Here is a 13032-nt window from a genome sequence, read left to right as displayed (position 1 = left end):
AAATAGAGAAATATTGATATATCCTGTACATGTTGACGTGTATGTGTATGTGGTTACAAGCTTAAAAGTGGCAGAAGAGATACAGACATGAAGATAAAGTTGGCTTTCTGTTCTTTTCTATCTTGTGGCTGTATTCAACAGATTTTTGACGCACTTAACTGCAACCGTGTCAGTAAACACTCCGGTGCAACGGTCAGATCTGTTACACCTGATTGAGAGAGAACCAGCCGTTGCTGTCTCAAGCAGTAATGACCAGGTGATTATCTGCAGCATCCAGTCTTACTATATAATAACTTTGTGTGATTATCTCCCAACGTAGTCTAACCAACACCTAAGTCACTGATGGCTACGTAGGGATGGGCTAGTTGTAAAAGAACACAACAAAGATGGAATTGGCTCACTACTGTAGATTTTATTCAGAGTTTCACTGGCAGCTGGCCTGCCGTCTCTCCACTCTCACTTCCAAATAAAAAAAAAACCTCTCTCAACTGTAAAGCTACTCTACTTATCCTATCCCCGTTGAACGTTCCAGAACCATCCCCCCCTTTTTTCCCATGGCCTTGTTGGGACCTTTCCCTGCCCCCTGTAGCAGCCGTGCACCCCCACCCCGCCCTGTCTGGTCCTGGTCTCCCAAAGTAATTCAGGCGACTTTGTAACTTCTGGTGTAACAATAGGTCAAGTAGCCAGTAGCCACTGGTGGACAGTTCAAGGCTGGCTATTACGTACGCAGCTGGCGTGAGAAAGAGACAATCCTTGGAGCTGTCAGACTTCTACCCTCTACAAAACAAAGACATAACTTAGTACTCTACAAGAGTGCTACAGTAGTTATGATGTTTTTACCAGTAGAGAGGTGTGGCAGCTGGCACAAGAATATATAATATGTTTACTCATTTTTGAACTTGACTTTGAAGCAGAAAGTCACTGTATCAGTTGGAACGTGGCTGAAGAAATTCCTCTGCTGTACACAACAAATTTCAAGAAGAAATAAGTTCATGTTTATCAGGCGAAAAAAAGGAAGCAGAAAGAGGGCTATCTCCATATTTCACTTCCACTACAGCTGCTGCATCTGCTTGATTATGGGACTTTTTAAACTTCGCTGCATAAATTTGCATCTTTTACATAGACTTAGAATTTGTCATGGCTTCATTCCTATTAAATCATTACAAATTAAACTCATACATGTCATTTGTGTGTGTGCACGCACACCCATGCACATATACATCCCTGTTATTTGTATTTGAAAGAGGTTACTTTTATGTACAGCATAGTTTAGGTTCAGATCCCTAAGTTTTTTTCACAAATGTACCAATTTAGCAAGTGTCCCACTGTTCTAGATTACAGCAGGAAATGTACAGCCAAAAATAAATTTCTGATCATGTTGACATATTGTAATTGCTGTTAACAGGTGGTGGTGACAATTCTGACGGGAGTGCCTGGCAGTGAAAAAGAAACTCTCTGTAGTCATCTTACTACAATAGGCAAGGATCATATCAGGTACAGACTGAGATCAAACAAATTTGAACTGCTACAACTATTCAGATCTATCAGTATGAACACATTTATAAGCGTCTATAAAAGGCATACATTTGCATTGTTCTTCACACGTGTGCATCCATGTGGAGTAATAGCCAAAGATCTATATATGCATAAAATATTATACTGGTAACTGTAGCAAGGGAAGGAGATTCCTGGTTCCTGGTTCCACCAACCTCAGTTTCGTTACAACCACTTATGAGTACAGACATTGTATAATAATATTAAGTATGACTTTTTCTGTGTTGTTATGTCATCTGTTGGCTTTTTTCTTTGTCAGTTTCCATTTCTTGATTTCTTGAGTGTAGCTGCCGGCTTTGCAATGATATAAAACTGATGCTAACAGTGTTATCTCCTGCTGCTAGGTGGACTGTGGTCAGTCAGATAGAACAAGCAACACTGGATGTGGTCCAGCTACATAGGATGCTCAGCTCAGCTGTGACGTCACACTTGCAGCAGGATGCTAATCTGCGTCAGACCCGTGTTCTTCTAGTGGCACCAGGGTCTGTTACAGTGTACTTGTGCATGTATTGACAGCTGCTTCTGGGCCTTGATCACATGCCCAGCTGCAGTGTGTGCCAAGATCTCAGAATGGTGCACTGTCATTTATTTTAGCAATATGAGTTTGCTTTTCAATGCCATTAATACTGCTGGACCCAACACTTACGCCACCTGTTAATCTGCTTGATATTTATCTACAATGACCTCCCAGAAACTGTGATCATCCTGAAACTAAATATTTTTGTTAAGATAGAGGAAATCCATAAAATATTTCACAATGGAGATGAAAGCATTTGCAATAAATGCAGAGAACTAATCCTTCAGCTGGTTTAAATTGTGCAATGCATATGTGAAAAAATAGGCATGAAAACAAAAGACATGAATTATGCTGGGAGTGACTGATACTTATATACTACAGAACTGGGAGGAGAGGATGTAAAACAGTTTAAGGCTATGGAAACAGACATGGGGAGACAAGCAATTTTTTATCTAGCAATAGTGTGATGTAGCAGTATGTTGTCTCCCTTGGTACATTTCTTACTTGCACTTCTCCGGACTTTTTACAGATTTGTGAACACTCCAGATGTAGTGAGTGCCATTCTCAGGCACCCAGAAGCCAAAGTTCGCAGTAGTCTAAAAATTGGTAAGAGTGTGTTGGCATGCGAACAAGCTCTTACAGATTTTATGCACGTTTATATGTAGAAAGTTTAAAAATGTTTATTTGCTAAAATAATGTGTAATTGTACACATTAGTTTTTCCTGCTTTATTCTTGCTATTGCCACCATTGTGACCATTTCTTTCGGCTCTAGGAACATTTCTTCCACTTAATTTTACTTTTTATGAAGAGTATGATTATTTGATCAAACGTTCTCATATGTTCCTCTGTGTGCGTGTGTGTGCTTTTTAAAGATATAAACATCATGTAATGTATTATGTTATATTCACATGGCAGATTGATTAATTAATTTCCCGGAAGGGATTTATAAATATGTTTTGTATTTGTAGTCTCATTTTAAAAAAAACTTCATTTTTACAGGAGCTATCACAGCTTGCATTGACCCACTCAACACCTTTATGCAAAACAGGTATTTTTTTTTTAATGTTATCATTGATAACATTATTATTGAAAGATTAGAGGTGGTGTAAATGATGAAAAGATGAAATAATAATACTTTGTTGAAAATTGTCAATGTCTAAGAGGGATAATTACAGTAAAGTATTTGTGGTAAGGTGATAATAATGGTAAGATATCTGTGGTAGGGTTATAATAAATTATACTAAGGTATTTGTGATAGAATTGCAATAGATTTAGCATATTTTTCTGTGGTTATTCACAAAATTAGTATATGTGCTAAAATAATGCTGAAAGAAACAAGAGATCACAGTATCAGAGGTCAGTCACACTTCCCAGCAGAAAGAAAAGAGATGCGAGACATCCCACCTCCTGCCTCATGTATTTAAGCCCCAAGTTGAATCATCATAATCTGGGAATGAGATTCTGACCCAGTTCTTTGGTTAGCTTGTCACCAAAGGATGAATGAATGGACGGATATTTAAAGGAATCTCTTTTGTCTGATAACTGTTGGTTTCTTCACGTCTGAGGTTTCAGATTGATTTTTATAAACATTAGCTGCTTAGTTTTTTAAGTTCTGTTCTAACATGGGGTGCGACATTTCTATCTGCTACGTTATCTTTAATTTGTACTTTAGTAAATGAAGTAATTTCATTTACCAATACTGCATCAGTGTGACAGTAATATGATGCGACATGTCTGTAGGATGACATTGCCAATGTTGCTGAACCAGTGTGCCCAGGGCTGGGTGAACAACATTATCTTCACCTCACAGACAAAAGCACCAGTAAGTGTCTCAATGCAAGACATTTTTCTGGCAGATGGGAGTGAATATAACAAACTTACTTTGTTTTGTTGTAGTGTAAATAACCTAGCTGTTTATTGGTATGGTTGACAGTGGAGTAACTTTTTCATATCCTGTCTGACATTCCACTGTGATATATTTTTTTCTTTTTACCTAATTTTGATAAATCTTCATAATCATCATGTCATATACCTTACTGCTTACATCAGACTTAGTCTCGATAATTCCCACAACTTTTTAAGTTTCCTTTTTATGTAGAAGATGGTCAGCCATTCTTGCTGACTGAACGACGTTCACATTCTTGCCTCCCCTTAGTATCTTTTTTGAAGGGTTGGCTGTCCCTCCCCTCTCTCTCCCCCGCCCTGGTTCCTACTCCACTGCATAAAGACACATGCACAGGTGAACGTACATGATTTTGAACCTTCACTTGGATTAGGAGAACCAATTCCCGCGTCAATTGAGAGACTTCTATTGTACATATGAGTGGTGTGGACGCTAGTCAAACAAATACAACGCTTAAACAATACTTTAGACATTAGTCCCTTCATCGTTTTCACTATTTAATACACATTAGTCTTGACAATAAGACACCTGACTACTCAAGGCTGATGTTTCAGAGTGCACTACTGGACACCATTCAGAGCATGATCAGAAGCCTCAATGTTGATGTAGCGCTCCTGCTGGCGGAGAATGGAGAAGTCAAGAGGTGTGTGGAGAATTGTGCATTTATGTAATCTTCACCTGCAAGTGTCGGTTTGACCTCTTCATATTTTGATGTCCGTTCATCGCTATATGCTTTATCTGAACCACGTCTGTGCTTTTTACAAAAAAGTATTCGCTGAAATATTATGAGCAAAACATGTTCAGCATCAGTGTCAGTGCCCAACCTTATTTCTCGTAAATGTTCTAAGTGGATGAAATATTGTGACTGTATGTGGATGTGAACATTCGCAGCAGACAATGGTGCCTATGGCTGTATTCTACAAAGATGTGTAGATACTTGATTATTCTGTCACCAAATATTCAGATAACTAAAATTGGTTTAGTTTGCATTCTTTTAGTTCAGTGCGCGGGAGGCTTTGATGAGAACGAATAACGAACCATGATACAACTGTCTTGAATGGGTGTTGAATTGACAAGTACTGTTTCTTAGGAAGATTGTTACCAACATTTCGAATGTTGTCAATCAAGCAGTAGCTTTCTTGTTTGTTTAGTAATGTAGTTTTTCTGTCAAATGGAAATTGTGTGGTGTGGCAGGAGCACAGACCTGGACCAGGTGCTCAGTGACACCGCCTTTGATGAGCCCGCCATGATACGAGCCCGCATCCTGCTCTTCTCTGGCTGGTAAATATCTTCACACAGTGTAGGGCTGGAGGCTCTTTCGCTGGACCAGGGAGATAGCTAAATGTCATAACTGACAATAGGATATTTAATACAAGTTTGTGCTCATATTAGGGCTAAGTGGTGCTTCTTCGTCGTTATCGAATGTTGTTATTGGGAAAATGTTATTTGAGAACAGAAAACTCTTGTTTTCTTTGCAATGCCAGTGTCAGAGTAGGTTTGTGAGCTAAATAATCTGCAGGCGTGTGTTGTCTGTGTGAGCAGGAAGGTGCTGAGGAGTCCGTCTGCGCAGTGCCCTCTGGACATGAACGACATCATCCTCAGGTTCTCACGGCCCCTGGAGAAGGCCAGGCTCCTGCAGCGACTGAAAGGTCAGACCGAGAGCGTGACGTTCACGAGGTAGTGTGACGTCACTGGAGTACATGTAACTAATCGATCACCTGCTTTATTTACCGAAAGACTCCTTTCAATCGGAGAAATATGGATGAATGTTGGTAATAAAAACTGTGTATAATGTTCATTCATCTTTGCTGCCGGAATGCAGCGAGTCCTCGCATAGTTCCTCCTTCTACATCTTTGTTATTTTGTGATCTTGATCAGCGCAATGAGGCCGACTCTAGCTGAGCTATTGTGCTTTATAAATTCACTCTTCTTCTTCTCAATTCACCGAGTTCTTAACCTGTTTGCTATGTCATCCATTAACCGTTACATCTAGTTTGTTTACAAGTTTATTTGACATCACCTAAACCATGGCAACGGGAGTTACCTGCCCGCATTGTCGGCCTCATGTTTCTGTCGTCTGACACTCCGAGATACGACAGACTCGAGTCACTGAACTCCTGTGAACCTAGAGGAAACAGTGTTTAATCACGTGAAATGACTTCTGTGTCACAGCTCTGCCCAAGACTTTGTCCAAGTTTCCCTTCGAGGGCAACGTGTATTACATCGAGGGCTACGTGCTGTTTTCAGGTAAATTGCATTGTAAGAAAAGACTTGGAGCGGTCATGTAAAATGTTGTAGGTAAAAATATACTGATATAATGAAAACATCCACATGTTACTTAAGAACTGAGCATTGACTTGATTTATTTGATTGCTTGAAAGAGTTTTCTGTGCTGTTCCGTCAGTATGTACTCTTCTTTCATGCCTGAATTATTGCCAAGCTGTTTGTCACATGTTTTCGTGTTGTTACACAATGGTCTACTGTGCCATGCCTCTCTGTTGCCTGCTGACCACACTGGTGACCTGACTACCAATGCCCTCACTGACCCTGTCTATGCACGGTGTCGGCAGACGTGGCGGCCACTGTAGACATCCGCTACACCACACTAAGTCAGAACCTCATCCTGCGCACCCAGGCCAGCAGTCAGCGCCCATCATCAGAGGGCAGCACCAGTACTTCATGGCCTTCACTGGATGCAGCCTGCAGGAGGACGTGCTCAAGGACTGGTTGCGAGCATGCACAAAGCAGGTGACGAGGGGAGATGGGTGGTGGGTGGGTCGTCCTTTGCTCCAGTTCATGCTTCAATGTTTTTGTGTAGGAACGAAGCTTATCTCGTGCTTGATGTGCTTTGCTTGTCTCTCTTGGCAGAAACCAGAGAAGAAAAAACGCTTGGGTATATCAGACTTGACGCAGAAGGAAATCAACAACGTTCATGTAAGTAGTCAGTCAGATACTCTCGACCTGGTGACCTAAGTTCTTAATGAAATGCTCTTAACCTAATGACCTAAGCTATTGATTAGATGTTCTCAAGATGGTGGCGTTCTGTACTAATTGCTTACTTTCAAGAAGATGTAGTACGCAAGCGAATGTATATAGAATGGTAATCAGCTGTCGGTGCACATGATTAAAAAAAAAAAAACCTAAAAAAAACAGAGAAAGTTATTTCTGGTTTTAGTCATATGTAAGAGAAAAGATATAACAGAAACCGTACTAAGATTACTTTTAAACGCCTTGATAGTATGTTGGTGAGCGTAGTAGCTCCAACCAGACAATAGACATGTCACGTTTATTGTGAATACAGCAACAGTTTATTTTGACTGGTTACTGTTGCAGAAAGAGCGACATCTGGAGCCACTGCCTCCTGGCTGGTTCTACAACGGCACACAGTTTGTCAGCATGTCTGGCGAGCGCTCCGCAACACCCTTGTATCCTTTTTACATCATAAAGAGAACACGAGAAGACTGAGGGTTGCTGTGCAGTCACCCGTGGCTGTGCACTGGACTAACCGGATATTTGCTGTTGTATAGTCACCCTTGACTGTAGACTGGACTAACCGGATATTTGCTGTTGTATAATCACCCTTGGGTGTGTACTCGACTAACCTAGCTAGAAAGTGTCCCTGTATGTTGTATAGTCGCCCTTGACTGTGCGCAGTACTGGAGCAGTTTCTGGAGGACTACCTGAAGGCCAGGAACGAGGAGGTGGATCTGTACAACGCCGCCATAGACAAGGAGAAGTTCCCCGATTTGTTCCAGTGACCATCACAACAACCTTGTGGTCAGACCCATGGCGTTGCTTGTTGGACAATAACAGGGATCAATTGTTGTAGATTAATACCTTAAGCACGTGTGTTTTTCTCTTTTTCATAAAATACTTCACAGGACGTGTAAAATGAATTGTGCTGTCTAATGCTGTCTTCAGTTTTCTGATGTCTTCCTGGTCTAAATGAGGTTTGTCAGATGATATGCGGTAGTTGATGGTGACTGTTGATGTATGCTGTTGGTCAACAGTCCCGTGGTGTCCAGACTGCGCCATGCAGCTGACGGGTCTGGGCATAGACATTATACCCTATGGTCTGGGTGACTGATCATGTGACAGCACAGAGTAATAGGCAGGTCAAGAGAGACAGCAGTTTCCAGACACTTGTATGATGTTTATCTAGAAACAAAATTCCCTATGACGTGTATTATTTTACTAACAAGTTAGGATGACATTTTGTAAGGTGAAAGGGCGAAAATGCCCTGTCCATTGCATGGAGGGTGTCTTACCTGGCGAGAAAGGAAGCGAGAACTCTGGATGAACCTGATGGTAGTGAAGTCACCATGATGCGGTGTGACCTCTAGAGGCATTGCCTTGGAATGTTTGAGCAGGTTAGGTGAGTGGCTGGTATTTTGCAGGTCTGTCAATCGTGCCTTATAGCTGTTTCGGTCACATCATTGTTTCTTCAGAGTTAGCACAGCGGTGCTATGGCCGATGCTAGTGTAGATGTAGTGTAGATGCCTGCTAGCCACTCACCACCGGCACAAGACAGCGATGACTGTCGACTGTTTTAAATTCATGGTAATTCATAGATTTTACTCTTTGAAGAGGATGCGATGCTTAGTCATTTGTACGGATGTATCGGTGAATAGGGTGCGAGTCCAGGTCAGCTCCCCTGACGACCTTTGTTTAGGCGCAGTCACTCAACAGAATTACCGGAGTGTAGAGGGACAAGGTGGGGAGGTGTGTGTGAGAGAGAGAGGGAAATTAAAATGGCAAGCACAATTTGTCTGTAGCCACTGATCAGTACCTTTTCAGCTGCTCATTCAAGCGGTGCAAACGGTCAAGAAGCAGCGTGAGTGACCAGGTCACTGCACAATGACATTAGACCATGGGAGGGCAACGTACGGCCCGGTGACGTCATAGGACCGGCCCGCCTGACAAAATGTGAAAAGTGAACTTTTTTTTTTAATTATTCAGTGTAGGTTAATTGGATTGAAATTTAATTTATCAAGTACAACAGCGTTAGAAATCGGCGGTCCGTCACATTCTAACAAAGTACAAAGATAACAAATAACAGACTGACATGTCTGGTGGATGTAGAGTCGTTAGAGAACTTCGGGGCGGCTGCTTCAAAGGAAAGGATGGTTTGAAAGTTTTATTGACATCGAATTCAAATAGCTTCACTTTATACAATAAATTCGGTAGGTGAATGTCATTGTGTACTCATTTGTTGTCCATTCCATCATCACTGAGTGTGTTGTGTACTCACTTGGCTTGAGTTTTTAACGACCCACTGCATAGCCCAGAATTTTGAGACCGGCCCACAAACAGAAAACTTTGCCCACCCTTGGCATAGATGATGCAACTGTTATATAGATTACTTAAGTCTGAACACAGCAACGATGATTATCCAGAGTCAGCGTGGCTATCTGGCAGTTATTTCACATTCAACCCTACCTTTATTCTTTGCAGTATTTACTCGCCAACCTTTTCGTTATTCGGTCAACATCTGCTTTATTTTAGAACATTTTTTGTATACTCATGGTTTGTTTCATCTGTAAGTGTTCTCGTTTCCACCCTGATAGTGTTGGGAGGAATGTTGATCAAACTGCTTGAGTGGTGTTACATTATTTTTATCTGTGATGTTGTTTGATGATTGATGTAATAAAATACATTAAGGATTGGGTTTTCTTTCATGTAATTGCTTGTGGACATTGGTGGCGGCTGCTTGTTTTTCTGTTGAGTGTTGCGCAGTTTGTGTGAGTGGTTGTCGTTTTGCTGGTCTTTCCATGACTGACACCATCCCCTGGCAGCTACTGTGCATCAACTGTATAATGTGACTGAATTTCTCTGTTCCCTTGGAGTAGTATAAGAATATTTAGGTGTGGACGAGGTCTTTTGAGTTTGATGTTCAAAAAAGATGCGAAGACTGTCTTTTAGCCTCGACAACACTAATGTTGGTTTAACTGCGGGGTAGAAGAGAGATGGTGATGTGGCGCTTGTCATTTTGTGGACATGTGTGGACATGGACATGCTGCCCAAAGTTTGTCCGTAAACAAGTAGTACATTGCAAGAACATCAGGGTTTTTTTTTTTTTTCAAATTCCTATTTTATCACTCAGACGTGACTCTTTAGTATCCCAGCCCTTCAGGCAAAGTCTTCTATTGATTGCAGGAGTGCTCATTATTTGTCTCGAGACAAGTTGTGATCGTGTTCGTCTTTCTATTTTCGAGTTGAGATTGAAATCAGAAGGCACAAGCCCTGCTCCGGACAGGCTCCGTCCCCTGGGAGGGTCTTCTGTCACCCTTGCTAGGGCGTCTCTTGGGGAGGGGGGACTGGCCAGTGCCCGGGTTACAGGAAGGCAGTCTTGCTCAAGGAGTGAGTAGGACTTGATAGCCTTCATAAAAACACAAATTTTACAAGAAACTTCCTCAAGTAGCGAATGTTATCCAAGTGCTATACCATCAACGTGGGCAGAAAATTCATGTTGCTGTGGAGTCCATTGGCATTTGTAGTTAGGCCGCGTTTGGTTTGTCAAAACACAAGGGAAGGTGTCGAGACATGCTGGAAATGGTGTACCACTCCATCATCTTTCCGAACTATATGGCGGTGAGTTGTGGGCGTCCCCTGGCGGTAAAGATGGATGGCTTTGTAGTCCACGCACCAAGCGCGGCTACTCCAACCGATGGACCAAAGTGACGTCACCAGGACATCTGTATCCGGGTCATCTGTGAGCTGCAGTCGCCCTCAGAACCGCGCCTCCTCGACTGACAAAAAATGGAAAAGATGTTTTAAGATTAAACTTGAGAACTTTTTCTAGCACTATGTTTACTAATTTGAAAAGTCAAAAATAAAAAGTACCCGCACTACATAATGAATGTTTTTCAGTCGAGTATCTTATATTTTCTTTTTTATTCTATCTTGGCCTTTCTCAGTCTGTCTCCTCCCTCAGTTCCTCCGCGAACTAATATCCCTGGACTGCTTGCAAACCATTTTTTTCAGTCAACTACTAGAACGAGGCTGCTTGCTCAAATGCTTCCGGTTTAGCCACCGTGGCTTAACGAATGACTTTAATAACTATATCAGCAAAGTCTGCGAGAGTAACAACAATAAACACACAAAAGGTGGTTTAATAAAAATAATAATAAATGCAAAATTGATATAGCGCATACTCGATCACACTCCTAAAGAGCAAGCTCTTAGCGCTTAAAAACAAGAACGAAACATGGACAGCATACGAGGGACAGGAAAACAAACTAATAACATATGAACTATCAAAGAATAAACAACCGTACTAAACGAAGAATAAAATCAAATACAGAAAACAGTTTTGTTTTGTTTCTTGTTCGTTTCCGCGGCCAGGAATATCGACAGAGCAACACAAATGGCGAGCGGCTCTCATTCATGCTACAGGCCGTTCAGACTAAAGTTTCAATCCATTGAGAGCCAAGACTTGTTCACGGCATTTTGAAGAAAAGTGCATAAAAAATACTGATCTCATAGTTGGCTCACTTATTTACTTCTTACTCTTCTCTGTCCTGTACATGCTTTTAGTTCGCCACTATGAGGCTTAGAAAATCTTCACATAGCCGACGATATGGCCATACAAAACAAATTTAGTTTGTAACAATTACATCATTCATTAAATTACTCGAGAAGCATTGATTAACTATTCTTCTTATTATTTAAAAACTCGTTGTACATGAATAGACCAACACCAGTGCTTTCAGTTCACACACCTTCGCCGACACAGAGATGATTTAAGATGTTTCTTATGTGTAAACCAGCATCAGAAATTTTAAATCAAGAATAGAAAATACAAGCGGATTTTATATAAAAGCGAGAGACCGAGGTGAAGCATATGTGCGAACATTTCAGTGATTGTACATCTCCATGTTTATGTGCGATTCATATTAGTTGTTATTTCATAAGACAGATTTCAGACTAATGAAGCAAATACGTTTGTGTTCTAAATAGGCACACGTTGGGTTCATAGTGCAGCAAAGAAATGCAGAAAAGTTAATTATATTAATGATATCGAAAAGTCTCGTTAAATTCCATTTTCGCGCTGCTCTTCCGGAAGTCAGGTCGTCTTCGCCGAGACTGACCGCGGAGAACTTCGCAAGAGGCCGAGATGCTTTTCTGATTTCTGGTGAAAAATAGTCCCTGCTTGCCTTACTTTTGAAATGAAAAATTTCAAACTTTCCTTAATTCTGACCAGAAATATGCCATGCGTCCCCTACTTTTGGTCAGAAAGATTCACCATCAACTCAGAAAGCCCGACGGCGCCACTTGCTCGCAGAGGTCATGAACCCGCACAGATATGAGATCTCGTCCATCGCGACAGGCGGACCAACGGCTTGGTGACCAACGACCTTAATCACCAGTGACACCGGAACAGAAAATTCAAACCTCGTCTGTCCAGATACGGGATCTGAGACTGCAGCCAGGCCAGTCGGCGGCCGGCAAATTTAGAAGGAGGAGACCAGGAGGGAGGTGACGGTGCTTGACGTCCGAGAATGCACGCGGAGGAGCGCGTGAGAGAAAGAGTGCGCTGCATGGAGGAAGGATCTTGCTGCTGTTGGGACACGTTTGGCGCAATCAAGATTGCCGGTGTGATGTCTCGGCGCGCAGGGACTGCCATGTTTTGGAAGAACTTTTATTGAAAGGGCAGGGAGCAGTGCTGTCGTATGATGTTCGTTTATGAATAGGAATTGTGCAAATAATGCCCGTCTCCCTAGGGACGGCTTACAAAGTTAGGCGTGTCGGGCCTTCCTCTTCCTTCAGACCTGCCCTGTTATGTTCAATTACTTATCAGAATGCTTCGCCTTCGAATGAAATCTTGATTGATTTTCTCTAAATCGCACGGCGTGCCTCTTATCAAAGTTGAAAGCTGACGGCCGAGGCTCCTGGGGTGGCGCGAGCTTTAAACAAAACAAAAAACTCGGGGCAAGAGGTGTTAACATTTGATTTAGGAGTCGTCTCCTGTTGGCTGTTAGTTTACCTATCCCTCTATGCGTTTGACTACCTGTTTGTCTGAAAGTCACAGAAAAAGGAATATCCTACTTTGACCGT

At 41.8% G+C, this 13032-nt stretch overlaps 1 protein-coding gene across 1 annotated transcript in view; it reads left to right on the top strand.

Moving 5' to 3' along the window:
- LOC112563883 (uncharacterized protein C20orf194-like) overlaps positions 1-7677 on the top strand; it is a 63369-nt gene extending 55692 nt beyond the window's left edge. Inside the window, exons 26-39 of the mRNA XM_025238317.1 lie at positions 142-256; positions 1406-1494; positions 1899-2036; positions 2601-2677; positions 3072-3120; positions 3813-3894; positions 4530-4618; positions 5170-5256; positions 5518-5624; positions 6148-6222; positions 6546-6723; positions 6844-6909; positions 7309-7400; positions 7630-7677. Of these exons, the coding sequence (XP_025094102.1) occupies positions 142-256; positions 1406-1494; positions 1899-2036; positions 2601-2677; positions 3072-3120; positions 3813-3894; positions 4530-4618; positions 5170-5256; positions 5518-5624; positions 6148-6222; positions 6546-6723; positions 6844-6883 (1126 nt within the window). The 3' untranslated portion in view covers positions 6884-6909; positions 7309-7400; positions 7630-7677. The remainder of the gene's footprint in view (positions 1-141; positions 257-1405; positions 1495-1898; positions 2037-2600; positions 2678-3071; positions 3121-3812; positions 3895-4529; positions 4619-5169; positions 5257-5517; positions 5625-6147; positions 6223-6545; positions 6724-6843; positions 6910-7308; positions 7401-7629) is intronic.
- The last annotated feature ends 5355 nt before the right edge of the window (positions 7678-13032 follow it).

The sequence above is a fragment of the Pomacea canaliculata genome, linkage group LG5 (genome assembly GCF_003073045.1).
Source record: "Pomacea canaliculata isolate SZHN2017 linkage group LG5, ASM307304v1, whole genome shotgun sequence".
In the NCBI taxonomy this organism is placed as follows: Eukaryota; Metazoa; Mollusca; class Gastropoda; order Architaenioglossa; family Ampullariidae; genus Pomacea; species Pomacea canaliculata.
Note: the sequence above shows the minus strand (reverse complement) of the source record. Positions and strands in the feature narration are given on the sequence as shown.